The sequence below is a fragment of the Lepisma saccharinum genome, chromosome 14 (assembly GCF_977018435.1).
Source record: "Lepisma saccharinum chromosome 14, izLepSacc3.1, whole genome shotgun sequence".
Classification (NCBI taxonomy): Eukaryota; Metazoa; Arthropoda; class Insecta; order Zygentoma; family Lepismatidae; genus Lepisma; species Lepisma saccharinum.
Genome location: NC_139242.1, coordinates 51,298,235 through 51,316,744, shown reverse-complemented (window position 1 = coordinate 51,316,744; position 18,510 = coordinate 51,298,235). Strand labels below are relative to the sequence as shown.

Sequence of the window (18,510 nt, the reverse complement as noted above, 5' to 3'; positions counted from 1 at the left end):
TTTCGATCTTGCCACCGAAAGTTCCGGGTTCGAGTCTCGTCCACGGCATGCATATTCATTCGTGCGTCTTTTCATCGATTTAAAAAAAAAAACATTACTCATCGGCATCGTAGCGATTAGCCAAAAGTGGCGAAAGGGGGACTTAAAGTAACACACATACAAAACAAATAATAAAATTATGCACTCAATAAGACAGCCAATTGAACCTGTCATATTCTTCCGGCCTAATGCCGTGTCAGCGGAGTTTTAGAACTCCACTGACGGTCGCTGGCGTAATCTGCTTGTAAGAACCTAACTGCCAACGCCTTGGCCGGACCCCTTGACGAAGTGATTAGCTTATCGATTTATGACGTCCGGGGTCCCGGGTTCGAGTCACGCCTTCGGCATGATACATTATTAACGTAACCCTTGCAATGCCTATTTCTTACACATCATAACCAGAGAATTAGAAAAGATACATAAAATGACCGGAATAACACCTTTTTTCTACGAGGAAATTTTGTTTATATTGTCAATGTACCCATAGCGAATGTTGATGTGTAATATGTACTAATAGTGGAATGCAATGACGCAACTACAGAGGGGGGGGGGGGGGGTTGGTTGTAGGCGGGCAATGCGTTCCCAAAACTTGGACGGAAATTATTTCTAGGTGGGGCAAACATTGACGGCCAAGGGTACCTGCAGGAGGCAATTACCGCCTCCAATTTAAAATTTTTTTGCAAAATAAAAATACTTTTCGTATATGGTTGTTGTCTGTAATGCATTGTAAATTACCAGAGAGAGAAGTAAGACCGGTTCAGTTTGCCTTAAATGCATGAAGAATTGTTTTGAGGAAAGGGAGCATGCACGTTTGTGTAATTTTTGCTGTTGGTTTATTATGAGATGGATGAGTTGATTGTGTAAAGTATTCAAATAATATATGTTGTGTATGTATGTATTAACGAAACTTTGAGTAAGTACACAATTTAGTGTTTCACGTTGCATATGTATTTTCTTATTTTGCGTCGCTCCATGTTGCATATGTGTGCAACATATATCGTGCATGAAAGTTATACATGTTGATGTAAAAAAAAGACTTATGTTCAGAATGCATTTTTCAAGCATTTTCTGTCTTTCAAAAATAGTTTGTGTGCTTGTTTTCCATTATTAATGTGAAGTTGAAAGTGTTGAAAAAGTAATTCAAATCGTTTGTTCGAACACAACGTATCACCGACTTATACCCCTTTTTTGAGTAATTTACGAGGATAATAACGTATTTGATACTACTACTACTACTACTAATAATAATAATATAATAATAACAATTATTATTGGTAAGTTTATCCTGGTACTTGCCCCCCCTCCCCCAGACAAAAATTCGTGGATGCGCCTCTGATGGTATGTAGTGAAATTGTTTGTGTCAGTAATTAATTCTTGTTGTTTTTGTGTAATAAGAAAATGTAGATAAATCCGTTAACTGCTTTTCTTTCTTTCACAGGTAAGAATCTGATACGTGTGTGTTTCGTACGAGACATCTTGTCACGGGCCCGATGATGTAAGTACATGCATTTGCTCAGCTGTGAGGAGCAACGAAACACTAAGCTGCTGCAACGTATAGCAAATTTAATATATTAAGTGGTTGCGATTTTTTTTTATATTTGGTTTTCAATACTCGAACAGGACATGTGTATTTGTTTCGCGAATTTTAACAACCGAGAGTAGAGGAAAAATTCTTTTTGAAATCTACAGGCTCGGCAACGTATTTAACACGTATGTGAGGGTTGCAAACATGTAACGGCACAGGGTGAAATGTTGATGTTCAACAGTAATTTCAAAATCACAAAGCGTTACATATTTTCTTGGCGGTGTAGTGCTTTACCAGGAGTCAACGATGTTGATCGTACGCGTGCTGCAAGAGTGTGGAATTAATGTGTGCCTTTTAAGTTATACGACTAACAAGAGTGTCAGGAAAGCAATTTATGGATAAAGATGACACGCGAATGTAGTAAAATGTACAAGAACTTTGTAAGAGTAGAAATTGAATAATGATTAATCAATGTTTATTAGTAATATAAAATATTTCAGTGTGGTCTAGAATATCTGTGTTCCCACTGACTTGAAAAAGTCAAGGAATTTTTTCAAAGATATTCAAGCACCAAAGAATAATAAATGTAGTTGTACAGTGTGATCCACGAGTATTACCGTGCGAATTGTCCATCACCTTGTTCGTGCATTTTATTTGACCCAATAAGAGCTTCACGAATTAAAAGAAAACTCAAAACAAGCTGTTCACAACTTCTGCACCAGCATACATAAAAACCTATCGCTTAAAAACACACGATGTAAGAGGAAGTCATGAAAATATTCATGGACAATTTGCACGGTAATACTCATGGATCCCACTGTACACTCCGTAAATATGGATTGCTCACTTGTAAACATTATTTTGCTGGATCAGATATTCATTCTTATGTAAAAGCCAACTTTTTTTTTACAGTGCGCTCTTGCGGTTAGGGCTATTGCTTTCATAGCTCAACTCTAAGAAAATTAAACTGATTTGAAACAAGTTAAACATTACAGAATAGGTGTGAACTGGGTTTTTTCTTTATTAGGGTTGCTTTTCTGCCACCTTTGGCTAATCGAGGTGATGATTGATGATATCATGAAATTGATGAAGGGACACTCGCATAGATCACCCATACCCACGCCGGGATTCGAACTCGAGAGCCCTGCCGTCGTAGCGCGCTGTGCTAACCACTCCGCCATGGAGATCGGCATTAGGTAAGATGAACGGAAATATTCTTGCGAAACGAGAAGAACCCTAGGGATTGATTTACTAAAAACACTTTAATTATAGTTTACACATCGAATTTATTATAAACCACGCTATTAAACATTTCGAACGTACCATATTTCATAAAGTAGCCGAGCGAAAAATCCTTTCTTGCCAGCATAGCGGAACGGTACGATTTAGTATGTCTGACGGAACTCAAGAAGGGTTGCATACAAAATCTCTGGAACACGAAGCGGTGATCCGAACTCTTTTGAAACAATGCCTCAGCTCAGCCACTTGGTGGTGATACCCACGTTCCGCCACCGTCAACAGCGTAGCAAAACAATAAAAAAACACTATTATGCGTAAGGAAGTGATGAATTAACTGTTATCATTCATCTGAAATTGCTTGGCCACCCTAACAATAGAAGGTCATGAAGGGCTTTTCTCAAGCTTTCATAATCATGTCAGCGGACTAACCGATGCGTACATGCTACATAGGTATCAGTGGCGAGATATATGTAATAGCAGAGTGTTGAGACGCGCTGGATTTATATGCAGTACATGCTCGCAGCCAGGATTTAAAAAATGGGCATGTCACAGTTTAATTGCCATATTGTCTGGAATTACAAGTAATTGGACTCCAGCGGCCGCAATGTGAGCGCAGTCTTGATGAATGGATGTTTTCAGGAAGAACATTTATTATTTATCTCTCAAATCAGATATGAGCAAGAAAATTATGATTTTTTTTCTGGTAGTGATCTTTCTGAATCTAAGACTATCATTTTTAATACTTCATGTTTGGAAAAGAACTGCAAAGGGAGTATTTTTTGTAGTTGCTGCAGAGATGAACCAAGGCATAACTCTTATATATGTTTACATGCTGAAAATAAGTGTTGAGAGATAACTAAAGTTTCATTACAAGCAATAATTGGTAAGGATATTCAAATACTCAAGAATATCTGGAGTAAGCTAAGAGGGTGCGTTTTTTTAATAACGTTAAGCATCACCTATTGTATAACAGTTGAAAATATCGGTTGAACAAACAAGATTAAAATTAAACATTGCATAGTATTATTAATGGTAAAGTTGGGATAATGTTATTTGAACTTTATGCACTTAAGGCTAATCCAAACTGGACTCAGAGTGGGATCCAATCCGGGTCACCTTGAGTATTGGGGCGACGCAGATTGGCTGTTGATGTGAAACGTATAAGAATATGAAAGGGTTTATATCTGTCCTGAGAGGTGTAGATGGATATTTTTCTACAGCAAGAACTGGATTTTGCTTCCCAGGATATGAAGAAATGGCAGCTTAAATTTCCTTAGCCATAAACTTCTTTCGTAAAGGATGTCGGAAAATAGCAGCGAACAGTTACGGTACAACAATAAAGCAATAAAACAGGATGTTGTTTGACCACAGTGATCATCCAATAAAGTGTTGTCAAATTTGGAGGCCACGTGAGATTAAGATGTTCCCCGTTGCAGTTACGGGTTATTCGTTGGATCAGACAACCATCCTGAAACTTTGACCGGAGAAGAGTTAAGCAAGCGGTCATATGAATAACGTTACATAACATTTATTGTAACCTTCAAGCTTGCCCGAATTATCGTTATGAATGTCGTCTATCTCGTCCAATTTGTGTGGGATATAAGGAGAAAGATCCGGAAAATATTGGAAAACCATCCATCTCAGTTTACAGTTGCCATATTATGGGCGTGTAAAGTTTACATGATGGGATTATTGTAATAGATGAGTCCGCCTCTAATAATACTTAAAACTCTGTGTTCGCTCTTTGTATTTACCGGAAGAGTATGTTTTATCTATAAACTGACTTTCTACATACTCAAATTCTTATTTATCGGTTCATGTACTACTGAAATGATTTCTGTAATGTACAGCCAACGACGAAAATATTACGTAGTAGGCAGATTGTACGTTGTCATTTTCATTCTTTTTTATGCTATATCCTTTGTTGTTTTAAGGAATTGAATTCTGTTCATGCAAAGCAGATGATGTCCTTTGTTGGTGGTGTTATTTCAATTCGTGATAATCACATTGTGGAAAGGAGACTGAATGAAAATTATGCTGGACATTTCGCCTGCATTTGGGGTACCATTAGCTGTTGCGCTGTCCGATTAAGTCTGCGGACCCACGACACATAAGCAGACAGGATGACTTAAAACATTTCAGATTTGCTTTGATGTATGATTGGTATGTAGTTGCTGGATTGTAATGTCAAGCGTGTAATTCAATACATAATGTACACTGTTAATGTATGCCCTTGTATCGTAAAGTGTAACTAAAAATGTGGATGGACCTTGGTGTTGTAGTATATCTGTTGATCAGAAATTGATCTTGGAATGCCCTTTGAAAGTTTTTTACTGTATGGTCATTTTACCTCCATCGCCAATGGCAAGCTGAGTTTTTGCCGAGTGAAACTTGCTGCAAGAAAGCACTCGGCAGAAAAAAAAGCGCTGTCACCATCTCCTTGCCCACCTGTCTCGACGTCAATGTTCCATCTAACGAGAAGGCGGAAGAACGCGAAATGGCAGACAGGTTCACGTGAGAATTTCTGCCGACGCGCTTCAGTAAGCCCAGTAGTTCGCGGATCTCTTGCCCTTCCCTCCCCGGCCGTGTTGAACCGAGGCATCCAGTATCGCGAAAAGCAAGTCGTGTGGTAACTTCACCATGTTCCAAACGGGTGACGCCATTTCCTTGAGAGATCCTTCGCTGCATTCCCATATAGCTCACCGAGACAATGGGCTGAACGGTACGACTCGGGTTCTTTCATAATTTCTCCTACTTATAAAGCGTTCGTGACCTCACACCCTACTCTTTACTTCCAGTGCAAGTGCTTGATCCTGCGTTATGCAAAGGCGTCTTCTACCTGCCTCTTAACCTCTTCAAGTTCCTCCCGTCATCGGAATGCCTATAGGTGATTCCAGCTTACGAGTTCAGAATGGAGCCTTACGGGCTTTTACTTTGAGATCCCCACCCCCTAATAAGTGTGTTTTTGTCGGAACAGGGTGGTACTCACCGGGAATTATGCGTGAATTCTTCTCCGTAGACCTGAAAAATTAACGTTATTAATCCAAATTCCATTGAATTTTACATATTTATAAATGTTCCGAAGCAAGTTTTTCACAGATTAGCGTTAATTTTTTATTGAGGGAAATAAAACAGAATTCTCTCATTCGTTTACTTTGTTAATGTCCTTTGCAGAACAATCTCTCTGACAGACGGAAGATTATTGCAATATAAGATATCTTGAAGTTGTTTGTAGATGTAAGGAAATTGTGCACAAAATGACGGGGTAATAACTTTAGAAAATTTCTATATATTCACATTTACGAATTTCCGAGATAGCGACGAATCAGTTTTAGGTTCTTGTTTCTCACGGTGAAGAAGATCGATCGAGTTAATGTATGTTACCTTTAGCCATTATCTTTGTAGATCTATGAGTGCACAAACATTTATTTTTATAGCTCTAGTTGTTGCTGAGATACCGATGGATAGCGACTATGCATAAGGTTGAATTTCTTCAACTTTACTGATCAGTACCTTAAAATTCTTTACTTTGATCGGTACAGAGTGATTGTAAATACTAGGTTTAGTTGTGCGTGGCGAGAGTGCAATCCGCAAGAACAAGCGACTCTACAAAAGTTTCCTTCAAGGTGTAGACTTCCATTCACGATCAATGACGTGCCTAAGGCAGGGGAGTGTTGTGGGGGTCATAACCCCCCTTTGGCCCAGTTTTCCTAACAAAAAGAACGTCAAAGGCAGGAAAAGATGGCAAAATGAGAACTGACTACTTAAAGAAAAGTTTACGTAACCCCTCCCTTCCGAAAATTCTGGGTACGCCGATGTTCACGAGCCACTGAAAAAGCCTCCGCGTGAGCTAAGTAGAGTAATGCTTTTGGTTTCATATTGCAAGCGATTTTTCGCTTTATCTACCCTAGACACCACCAGGGGAAAATGTAAATGGGAACAGACGTACTCATTTACACTGGTGAAAACAATTAAAGGGACAAATGGTTTTTAATGCAAAAACAAAAGATAACAACGAAATAACGCCAAACGTGGCCACAATGTCATCCCAGAACAAAACAGTAGATGAGAAAACAAAGATGGGTACAACCGCCACCCATGAAAACCAAAAATGCCAAATGTCCAGCACAGCAGCTGACCGACGCTCTGTCAGTGAGGCCAAAAAAAGATGTCTAATAGGGTGTATGATCGCCCCGTACAGCAATACAACTCTGGCATCGGCGATGCATACTGTGTACGAGGGTCCTTAGCAATTCCTGTGGCAACCGCGCCCACTCTTGCACTAAGGCACACTTGAGCTCAGCGATGGTTGTTGGAGCTGGTTGGAGGGTTGCAATTGAGCGTCCAAGGGCGTCCCATACGTGTTCTATGGGATTAAGGTCGGGGGACATCGCAGGCCACGGCAATCGTTGAATATCCTCTGATTGAAGGTATTCATCCACCAACTGCGCCCTATGTGGACGGGCGTTGTCGTCCATAAGCATGAACTGCGGTCCATATGCTCCGCGGAAAAATCGCACGTAGGGTGCAAGGATCTCGTCCCTGTATCGCTGACCTGTCAGAGAACCTCTATCGAACACATGAAGGTCCGTACGCCCGTCTGCCATGATGCCCACCCACACCATCACACCCGCTCCGCCATAGTGGTCCTTTTCGACAATGTTTGAGGGCCGATATCGACTCCCCGTTTCTCGCCAGTTGAGAACACGTCTTGAGTCGCTTTCCAGACTGAATCGCGACTCATCACTGAAGAGAATGCGCCCCCAATCATTATCCGTCCAATACAGGTGTTCTCTGCTCCATGATAACCGGGCCCTTTTGTGCTGCACAGACAAAGGGATGCACACTACAGGGCGCCTCGCATACAACCCACCTTCATGCAGTCTCTGGGCGACTGTTATGCGTGAAATTGATGTCCCTGTTGCATTATACAGGTTTCGAGACAGCTGTGTTGCTGTCGCTGACCTATCCCTCTTGGCGAGAAGTCGCAAATAACGGTCTTCAGCCGGCGTTGTAGCCCTTTTGCGGCCTTGACCACGTCGGCGGACCACTGTTCCTGTCTCTGTGAACTGTTTCCACAGCGTGGACACCACATTTCTCGGAACCCCGAGGTCCCTACAACAGGTTGCCTGCGATTGGCCTGCCTCGAGTCTTTCAACTATCCTGCATCTTGTGGCATCATCTAAACGATGCCGACTCGCCATACTAACGATGGGTAAACACAGAAATTCAAAACACACGGATTGCCCAATGCTACGGTGTTTCACAACGTACTGCGGCTCCGATCCAATCCGAGCAACTGGGTACCTCTACACACACGCGATCACAGCGCCACCGCCGTACGACGTCATCGACAACTGCGTGGCACGGTTTGTGCGCAACACACGTAGCTATCGTCTGCTCCCTTCTTTGCTTCTCGCCGTTCCATATTTTTCTTTTCTTTTAACAAATACCATTTGTCCCTTTAATTGTTTTCACCAGTGTAGAATAGGCATTTTCGAGAAGTTTATCTTGAGACCTTGTCACTGTCGTGTAATGAGTGGCCTTTTGGTTAGGCACCTGAAGTCAACCTCACTTTCCCGTAATACACCTCGGTAAGTGCAATGGGGGGGGGGGGGGGTGTTTACCCACTGTACCCCCTCGAGAATTAAGTTGTTTTTTTTTCCTTTCCCCTACAGATTTCAATATTTTACATAATGCAAAAAGTGGTTCCAGTGTTAGGAAAGCACAAATAACGGAGTTGTTTGACCCCAAAGAATGGCCACATAAGTTAAAACCTGCAGTTTCGGAGTACTTTCGCTGCTTTGAAAGAACACGCCGAAAATAACTGTCAGTACCAAACCTAACAATCCTAACCTAACCAAGTAAAACTACAGCTGCTGTTGTGGAAAGTCGTTTGAATCTAAAAATTTTCTTGCTTGCTTCGCTCGCAATTTTGTTGTTTTTTGTAATGCATTGTAAATTACCAGAGAGAGAAGTTAGAACTACTAAGTATACTTCAGACTCTTGATTCTAAACAGTTTTGTCTTAAATGCATGAACACAATTGTTTGGAGGAGCGCGGCACATTTCAAAGACAATATATTTATTTATTCGTTATGTGTGTGTGTGTGTGTCTGTGTATACATCAATGCATTGAAACTCAACAATGAAATAAATTGAGATTTTTCTTTCCTAACTCTTTCCTTTTTTTCCCCCACGCCCTTAATCCGAGGGTCTGCGCACGCCAGTGCTGGGGTGATATAGTAACGTTTAAGTCTCATTACTGCAGCTGTTAACAGCTCTCTACCAATTTGGCGCTGGGTTTGTCGAGGCAGGACAATGTAAATACAGTAATTATGTTTGACGCAGGGCCTTTGTTTACTGTCCCTGCCATCCGCCGGGTCTTTCAGCGGTTGATGCACGTCACCCGGCTGCTTGCGTCTTTTCTCCTCTTGTGGAAAATTCTCTCTGGGCAGTCGGGGTGGTGATGACGAGACGCGTGGAGTCAGTTCACGGAGCACCGTTAATTATCTGAGACACGATGTTTACCGGTTCCGGTTCTCGCCGATGACGATTTTTGTTATTAAGTCTTCTGCTACTCTCTTTCTCTCTAAAGACGTTTGTGGACAGCGAAGAGGAAAGGTCCATTGAGGCTAATGGACAAGACCTCGCACATACCTAATTCTCAAAAGGAACGCACGTGATAGATTCAGAAGTTTACATCCGGAATATTTGCGGTGTCGCCTTGCAATACACGGCTCCCGGTTGAGGCACATTGTCAGTAGCTCCAGTAGTTGTTTTAAGTCCACTTTATGCACATTTTGGGCAAATCGGAACTGAACATACAGTTAAAAGTGGAATCCGAACCATTATGTGCTCCACCGGCTATCGAACACGGGACCACTTAATTACAAGGCGACGACGTTACCTCTACGCCATCGGGGAGCCTCTTCAATTGTTCGAATCCGACTGTAGCTCCCGTCCCGAATAGCCCATCTTTGCACAAAGTGTACTTATAAAAAATACGCAGCCAAACGTTGCCATTAAAATAGACCTATAGAAACAATTCGTTATCCAATTAAGTATCTTCATTTTTAGCAATACAATTAATGTGCGTATATCAAGAATAAAATGATTTTTTTTCTAATTCTCCTCACATCCGGTTCTTCAAGTGAACTCCATTTAACTTAGTTTCTTAAAACTAGAAAGATTTTCGAAATGAGCAGACGCAGACATCTATCCAAGGGTTATACATAAAATAATAAGAATAAAGAAACAGTTTCACGAAAACAAATCGACAGGTCTGTATTTATATTCACTTTCGTCGGTCCGCCCATGGGGAGTTTACGGGGGAAACCGTAACACCGTTAATAGAAAAGTGTCATGTGACACTTCATTTAATTATGCGTACAATATACCGATGAACAAGTAAACCTTAGGTACATCTCTCTGACACCACGTTATAGTTTTTAAGTGTGTCGAAATTCTGCCACGTATGCGTCCATGTTTTGAGAAGCAATTTCCTAATTCAATTCAAACATAAAAAATGAGATTCCTTGTTCCTTTCATTCTGCTCTAATACGCAAAGCGTGCGTAAATTCGTTCAGTTGTCCAAATTTTTTCTGCTTAAGGAAAAAATTCAACAGATTTCACGCTACTTTCTCTGTAGATCCACGCTGAAAGTATACAGTACAGTAGCGACGCCAGATAAAATTTACAGGGGGCGTAGGCATAATTGCACATCGTCGCATTATTACCAAAACCACGAATGTGCTAAATCTTACTTTTGAGATGAAAGCATTTTAATATAAAAAAATCCGGGAAAAAAACAGTTTTTACTATTGGAGAATGCTAACTAACTAACTCTCTAGCCTTCTTAAACCCGAAGGTTCATGGCTGCAGCAACACAGGCCTTCCATCTGTCCCTATCTTGAGCAAGATCTATATACTCTTTTCCATCCCTACCAATTTCCTTTAGGTCCATCTCAACGTTGTCCCTCCATCTTCGTCTTGGCCTTCCTACAGGTCTCTTACCATCTGGTTTCCCAACAAGAATCCTGTAAACTCCTCTTTCCTCTCCCATTCGTGCCACATGGCCTGCCCACCTAAGTCTTCTTGATTTAATTGTTCTAATAATATCTGGACATGAATACAAATTCTGTAGTTCTAAATTATGTAACCTTCTCCACTCACCTGTCTCCTCATCCCTTTTAGGTCCAAATATTTTCCTAAGGATTTTATTTTCAAATACTCTCAATTTATGTTCCTCTTTCAATGTAAGGGACCAAGTTTCACACCCATATATACATTTGTTTAATATGGAATAAAGAAGAAATCCCTCAACAGTGGAAAGAATCCATAATTGTTCCTGTGTTTAAAAAAGGTGATAAAATTGGAGAATGCTGTCATCGATAAAATATGTACCTACTTATGGATATTTATTAGGTCATGACCTAAGTTAGCATGGGAATATTTCAACAAAAAGTAGCCAAAATCTGCACTAGGCTAGGTGAAAGAGTCAAATTTTGCACATTCGTGATTTTGGTATTGTGATGTGAGGTTACAGAGAAAAAATTCAGAAGTTCGAAATTTAAGACAGATTATTGTATGTAATAATTATAATAATGATATATTGATACTAAAAATTGATTCTAAAAACTAAGGTATGGGGTATGGATAGCCGAAAACGTTATGCTGAACCAGTGTAGTTTCAGTCTTTCAGATTTAGGTGGTAACACACAACTCGTATATATTTCATATAAGTTACGATATGAAGACGTCGAGTGATTTTCCAAGCTTCGCTTCTTTGCTAGGCAAAATTAATCTCGGGCAGACTGTTCAACCTATTAACGGGCCGCTTTTTTATGGCCTTCTCAGACACTCCTGGTTTTTGTCATATCTCTGCGTGGATGCTTGAGGCTACTTGTCATGCTATATTTACATTTACTTACAAGAAACTAACTGGAGATTTTTCTCACATGTCCGAGCGAATGATGAAGAACACGATAAAAAATAAGGAAAAATTAGAACGAGTGAGGAATTCTTTTACACGTGTTAATTCCTGGCCAGAAAAGCAGAACAGAACGTTTTCCTACATTATTCACGCATATTAAGTGCACAAGTGTGAATTCTAGTTATTTTTTGTCCGCTACGTGAGTGAGGCCATGCACCTCCGTTTAATGTTGAAATTAGACGTATTTGATTATGTTCACCAGAATGCTCGTCTTAGCAGTTTTATGCTCATTGCCTTCTCTTTTGGTCCCGATTACGAATATGTGGAACTTTGTTTCCACGTCACATATACACCCAGAAGTTCCAATGTTTTGCAATGTAAGTTCTGGAGTGTTGTAATTACAAATTTGGCACAAAAATAATCACATTAATATGACGTTTATCAAAAAATTAGAAAATTTTAGAGATTTTTGGAAGGTTGTCGATAAAGCACTGGCTATGCAAAGGCACGTGTTCTTGCAGGCTTGGGAATAAGGAGGAAGTGTGTTTTAGCTTTCGTTAGCTCAGTTTACAACATTATGTATGTTTATTTGTTACCCGTGGCTGTGTGGTCTATGGCTTTGGGCTTGGGCTACGGGACGCAAGCAGGTTCGAGTCTTCTGGTAAAAAGCGTAAAAATCTTTCCTCAAATTTCGGCCTCTGCACAGGACCGGTGGCCATCCACTATCGTGAGAAAATTGGGGGGCTACGAATGAGCAGCGAAACCCGGCCGTGGAAACGTACAACGACGACGGGGGGTTCGTCGTGCTGACCACACATCATCCTGTAACTGGTTGTATGATCGTCCTCATCTGCTGAGGCATGTGGGAGCGAAGCCGGCAATCCGTATGTATGACCTGGCCCTAAAGTGCTGTTGTGCCACGGCTTATTATTATGAGGTATCTTATACGTATTTAAACAAGGTATCCAAATGAAATCTTAAGATCACCAAACTTGGGACATGTTACCTCCCCCAATACGAGTCCTTCATTCCAACCTCCTACAGCTTGTTTAGTGGAGTGAAAGGAATGTAGACTAATGAAGCTATGGCGTCTGGACTCACAGCCTCTATAATCCTCTGTGGAACTTGCCTTATGTGCTGTCCATATGCTTTTGTGATTGTCCTTTCATCAATTTCATCTTGTCACCATTCATCTTCAGCTTCGCGATTAGCCAAACTTTCAGAAAAGTCAAGCAAAATCAATTAATCAATCAAGCTCGTTCAGTTCGCATGTATAATAGATTTTACTGAAAATGAGAAAATAGGGTCTTCTGAAAGTAACCTACTACAATTTTAATAATCTCAGTCCGTCGGAAACAGATTTCACTAGGAATTTGCCAGAATTGTATTGGGGTAAAATGACACAAACCCATTTTTCTCAGGTAAAAATCATGGTATTGTAATTCTGTTTTTGCTGTCTGTGTACTAAGGCCGCGTCCGAATCGGCAACAGATGTCACCTAGAGCACCGTTCCATCCGAGGACTCAGCCAACCTCCGTTGTTCGAATTCGCGGCAGACGTGGAGTCGGAGGGGAGAGAACGGGACGGAGTGCTTTCCAAACCGGCCTAAGATTCGTGGGCGTGTAAGGGATGGCCCGAGAAGGCACTCAAAAGTCAACCTCACTTGCATCTTGCAGGCAAACGAGGTCTGGCGCTTGGACCCACTGCCAGTATAATCCTCTGTGGGGTCGTGTTGCCCTGTGTCTGCCCTTATATGTGCTGACTGTCCTTTTACAGCCTCAGGCAAAGATGTGGAGACTTTGAAGTGCCTGCACAATTATTTGGTGAATAATTGTCGATTTTGTAGATATATTTTTCTTACATCCGTTCAAAGAGAAAGCTAACAATTGTAGTGGACTTCGAAGTATACAAGGCGATATATATTTCCAGACGTTGGTGAGGAAACTGCAGCCGTGGAAGATGAATAGCATTTATCCAGGCGTTTCCACTGGAATGTCTGGAAGAAAAGTTGACATCCGAAATATATGAAGAAAGTACTTAACAGAGTGTAGATTGTATGCATTTGAACACGCAAGACACAGGCTCAGCGGGTAATTAGCATTATTTTAAAATATGCTCTCGGGCTGACGACGGACTTGATGTGCGCGGAAGTCCGTTCTTTCTTCTTCGTTTTTTTGACGCACTTGACGGGCCCTTCCCCTTTCGTGAGCAATTTTGCGTGGTGGTGGGTACTTCTAAAAAAGGAATAAACGGTTTATATATTTTGATGGAAGCGAGAGAAACTTGCAGGCAGAAGATGGGCGGTGGTCCGTGACTCTCTGCCTATGTGGGTCACACAGCCTGTCTTCCCGCATGGACGGCGCTGCCTGCAGTCTGACGAGAGACCTCATCCGTGCAGGTTGCTGCTGGAACGACGTACACAAACAACGCGCCGGTGAATGAAGCGTCGGAGTAACCCGACCTTGACGCTGGCGTCCGAAACTTGTGGTGGTGTTTTGGTGCTCCCGAGCGTGTGTGTCCATGTGATAGTGGTGCGGGCGAGTTCTCTTGTGAGGTGTGGGGTTGGTGCTGGTGGTGTTTAGGTTTCGAAGCATGAACGCGTGAGTGAAGTTAGCCTGGGTGCGGTGTGGTCTGCCGACAAGGATCCGGAACTTATGATCCGGAACCAGGTGATGTCGCGCCGACATCCACCGCCGGCGATGCCCAAGTTCGACCGAGGGAGACCCCCCGGGCGCGTGGGCCCTCCGCCTCTACGGCCGTGGCCCCCCGGCCTCCGCCAGGGCCCTCCGCCGTGCTGCTTCGATGACCTGTACAGGCTGCCCTTCGACAAGGACCCCATGGCAGCCTGGAGGGACAAGGGCAGGGACTACTACTTCCTGGCGCCCTTCTACAGGGAGCCTCCCCCGGCTTACCCGGACGTCAGGCGCCCTTACAAGCTTCGGGAGACGTCGCCGCGACGCGTGGTGCTCATGGACAGGCAGTCTAGGCCGGCGGTGAGGCCTCAGCTGCACAGAATCCCCCTGAGGGAACGTTGCACCTGCAAGGGCCCCAGGTGCTGCAATGGACAGAACATGTGCTCCAGGTCGAGATCTCTGGAGGATCTTCGGAGATGTCGCGAGAAAGAGTGGGAGAGGGAGAAACGCCGAGGATGGGGGAAGGAGAACGAGAGGAGGTCGATGGACAACTTGTTGGAAGAACCAAGAAGAAGGGTAAGTACCCAAGAAACTATTCAAGTCCCTCAATAATGATTAATGTAGCATTTTCCAAGTGCTCTGGCATGTTTGAGTATGGGACATATCAGAAACGAACGCCCAAGATTCACCACCGAGGATTTGCTATTTCTATCCAAGATCATGATTACATTATATGACCTAAGGATTTTTTAGACGTAGAAAGACATTTAGAACTGCTTAATACAATATCTTCCCTTGTTTCCATTCTCTTATTTATCTCTCAAATACCGCGATTAATGAGCGTTTAATGTTTGGCCACTTTTTCAAAGACTTCGCATGCTTTCAACCTTCAGTCTATGTGCAATCTTAGTGATTATTAGTCCCATTTTTTTTTTGCTAATCGAGGGATTTACTCAATTTAGAATTTTAGTTTAGGAAAAATACCATTTCCCTCCTTCATAACTGTCCTGATTCTTCCAAAAGTTTATATTAATCTCAGTTTATGCCCAGTCTAATCGGGATTGGATTTCACCACAGCTCCGAATCGAAACTTCAAAGCTCTCTTTCTGTAAGCATCAGGATATGTCCGTGATTGAACTTGCTCTTGGGAAAAACTGCAGTAATAAAATTATAGTTTTCCATGACCAGAGCAGAAACTATAAGGCCTAACGAGGAGAAAACTGCACTATTTTATACTGAAGAAACTTGTGCTTCAAACGGACAGTTATCCAATTTTCGTTACTTCCGTTTCTTTCTTGAGCGTCCAGGGAGTATAGTGTGTGCCTTATATCAGTTTTTCGTTTGATATGTATGCTTTATTGGGAAATGTGTAGTCTTGTCGCCCGTAATAACTCCATAGAAGAGAAGATCAAGTTGTTTGTTGGAAAAGATTTTGCACAATGCAAATATTATTTTATTCTGCTTCCCACTTAGGTTTTCGTAGCCAAGTTGTTCAAATACTTTATTTATTTCGAAAAATAGCGTGTTATATTTCTCTCATTCTGTTGCCTAGGTTACCTTGTTGTTTCCACCCAGTTTACGAGTAAAAATCATGGCATTCGATAGGTAGTAACAAAATGTTTACACCAGGAAATTTTAGATGTTTCTTTTCATATAAATAATAATATATGGGATCTTGTTGTCACCTGCCTTCATAATACCATTCCTTACAACGTCACTAAACAATACAAAAAATAAAATAAAACTTTGCTGCGATAAGTATGGACAACATATAGAAACTTTGGTGAAAATATATCAAGGTACATTTAATTTATTACCAAGTCAGGACACGTTAGAAAACAGGAAAAATCGAAAAGTACCAGCGTACTGTTATGTAGAGATACTAATCTGGAATGAAAACTCGTTTTTATTACGTTTTATGAAGATGGACAGCTCGTTAGCAACTAAATAGAAAATTATTCTAATGTTCTTTCTTTATGTGTTGCGTTCAAGTTAATTCATTATAACTTTCATTCAAAAGTAAAAATTATTCATAGACCTGCTTTCCCTTTCGAGATCAGTCCTGATTGGACTTTCAAGAAAAGAAACTGTTTTCTTTAATTATTACCTAAAATAACCCAGATAGGTGCAATTAGTATGCCCAGGAGAGTGTTTTGAGTTTTTTAAGGTTCACTCTATACACAGATAACCTAATCGGGACTGGATCTACAGTTTAAAGTGAGATTCGGACCACTATGTGACCCCTCCGGGTATCGATCCTCTTGATTTCAATGCGATGCGATGACGTTACTATTACACCATTGGACGCTCTTTCCCCCAGTAGAGTGCTATTGCAGGGGTCTTCAGCATATGAGTATGCTTTATGTGTATGTGTGTGTATATAACTTTTTATTCGCAAATATTTTATAACAGTTTTCTTTTGAAAAAGTTAAGAAAATCCGTTGCTACAAGGAGAACTAAAAGATTTTTTTTGTTTTTCGAGTTGATTTTTGTTATTTGGCGTCGCTTTTCTGCAACTTTTGGCTAACCGCGACGATAAGGATGAGTGATGAAGGGGCACTCACAAAGAACACCCATGCCCATACCGGAATGCGAACCCGAGACCTCTGGCGTCGTAGCGTGCTGTGTTAACCACTCCACCACGGAAGTGGGCTGTCCCTGTATTTCAAAATCGCATGATGTTAAAAGGCATTGAACTTTTCACTGATATTACTATGTTTTGTGTTGGATATTGTGATTCGCTTTTCTGGAGAATAAAGTTAATCACGACGCGAGTGTGAATGATCATCGGAGCCTTCGAAATCGTGAACCGTTTCTTTCCGTTGGCTGTCCTTCGTGAAATATTCTTGTTAAACGCAAGGAAAGTGCCTCTGAAGTATTCCGTTTTAAACTGGAAACCGAGAAAGCAGTTGGAGACTGCCCTTCAATTCAACCAGAAACCGTAATACGTACTAAAATATAATGTTCGTGCTTGGAAACGTTGGGCCCTGAGGCCGTACCGCGTTCCCTGGAGGATGTTTGTTGTCAAGAGTTAAATTATGCTTCCGTCGCTGCTGGGTTGTTGTTTGTGCGGGAATTTTTATAACTTCTTGCGGATGTACGGATCGTTTCTTCAGTGGATTTATACAGAGAGTATGGACTTATCAGTATTTTCCAGTGTATTAAATCGAAGGCCGCGTCTGCTGTATCTTGAACAACATTCCCTCAATATTTTCGAAAGTTTGTAAGATTTTCTGTATGTTGGAGGTCGCATTCTGAAATTCATTGCAAAACAATTTTTGCCGAGTACGCAGGAACGAACGGAACTCGTGACTTGGGTCCGAATCACCTGTTGAGTGTTCGCGTCCAGGCCTGTTCAGTGTTCGCGTCCAGAATACAATTCTGAATCGTCTGCTCCAACGGAACTAATTTTCTTCTTGTATTTGGTATTGCATTTTGCATCGTTTCTCCTTTCCCTAGGTTATTGCAAAGATTTGGATGAATGATGGTGAAGTTGACGAACCTACACACGGAAAACTAAAGGAATTAAATCTATTTGCTGCACTAGATACACTAAAGTGTTTTTTTTTAACCTTGACCAGAAACTAGGTTTACAGTTTGATGTATTTTTGTATATCATTTGTAAAGATAACGTCAAAGTGCATCATATGATGCAAATGAATATTTCTTACGAGCTGTACTTTAATCCGTGTGCAGATACGTTTCCATAATCCACCTCCTGCATCTTTCTCGATGATGCACTTAAACACTTGTCTGGGCTACATACTTTATGCATTTTTTTTTGTTTCAACTGATGCATGTGTACGACCCGTTGTTAATTTTCCTTGCTTTCGAATACATTGCGATAGATGATTTCATTGTTAACAATCGTCTTTAATGGACGTCCTCGTAACCTTAGAGGGAAGTAAAACTCGAGTGACAAAAAGAGGGAAATTAATATATAAAGTTGGCACGTGAATAAGAATGCATACTTGTTGAAATGGCAAAGAAAACAGGATCCGCAGAACCTAAATTAACAAATGATTATGATAACAATAAGCAACAAATACAAAGCAGGTATCATTGCACGTAAGATAACTGGCATTAATGTCCGAATCAGTTACTACATATTATCCGCATAAATTAAGGTTTGCTTGATAC

General features: G+C 41.3%; 1 protein-coding gene across 6 annotated transcripts in view; it reads left to right on the top strand.

Moving 5' to 3' along the window:
* Positions 1 to 18,510, top strand: part of LOC145998880 (WD repeat-containing protein 47) — a 431,858-nt gene that overhangs the window by 351,910 nt on the left and 61,438 nt on the right. The window contains exon 1 of one of the 6 annotated variants that reach the window (XM_083135579.1): positions 14,121 to 14,946. The exons of the other annotated variants lie outside the window; for them this stretch is intronic. Within the exon in view, the coding sequence (XP_082991705.1) occupies positions 14,392 to 14,946 (555 nt within the window). The 5' untranslated portion in view covers positions 14,121 to 14,391. Of the gene's footprint in view, positions 1 to 14,120; positions 14,947 to 18,510 lie in introns of those variants that run through there. 6 annotated transcript variants of the gene reach the window in all.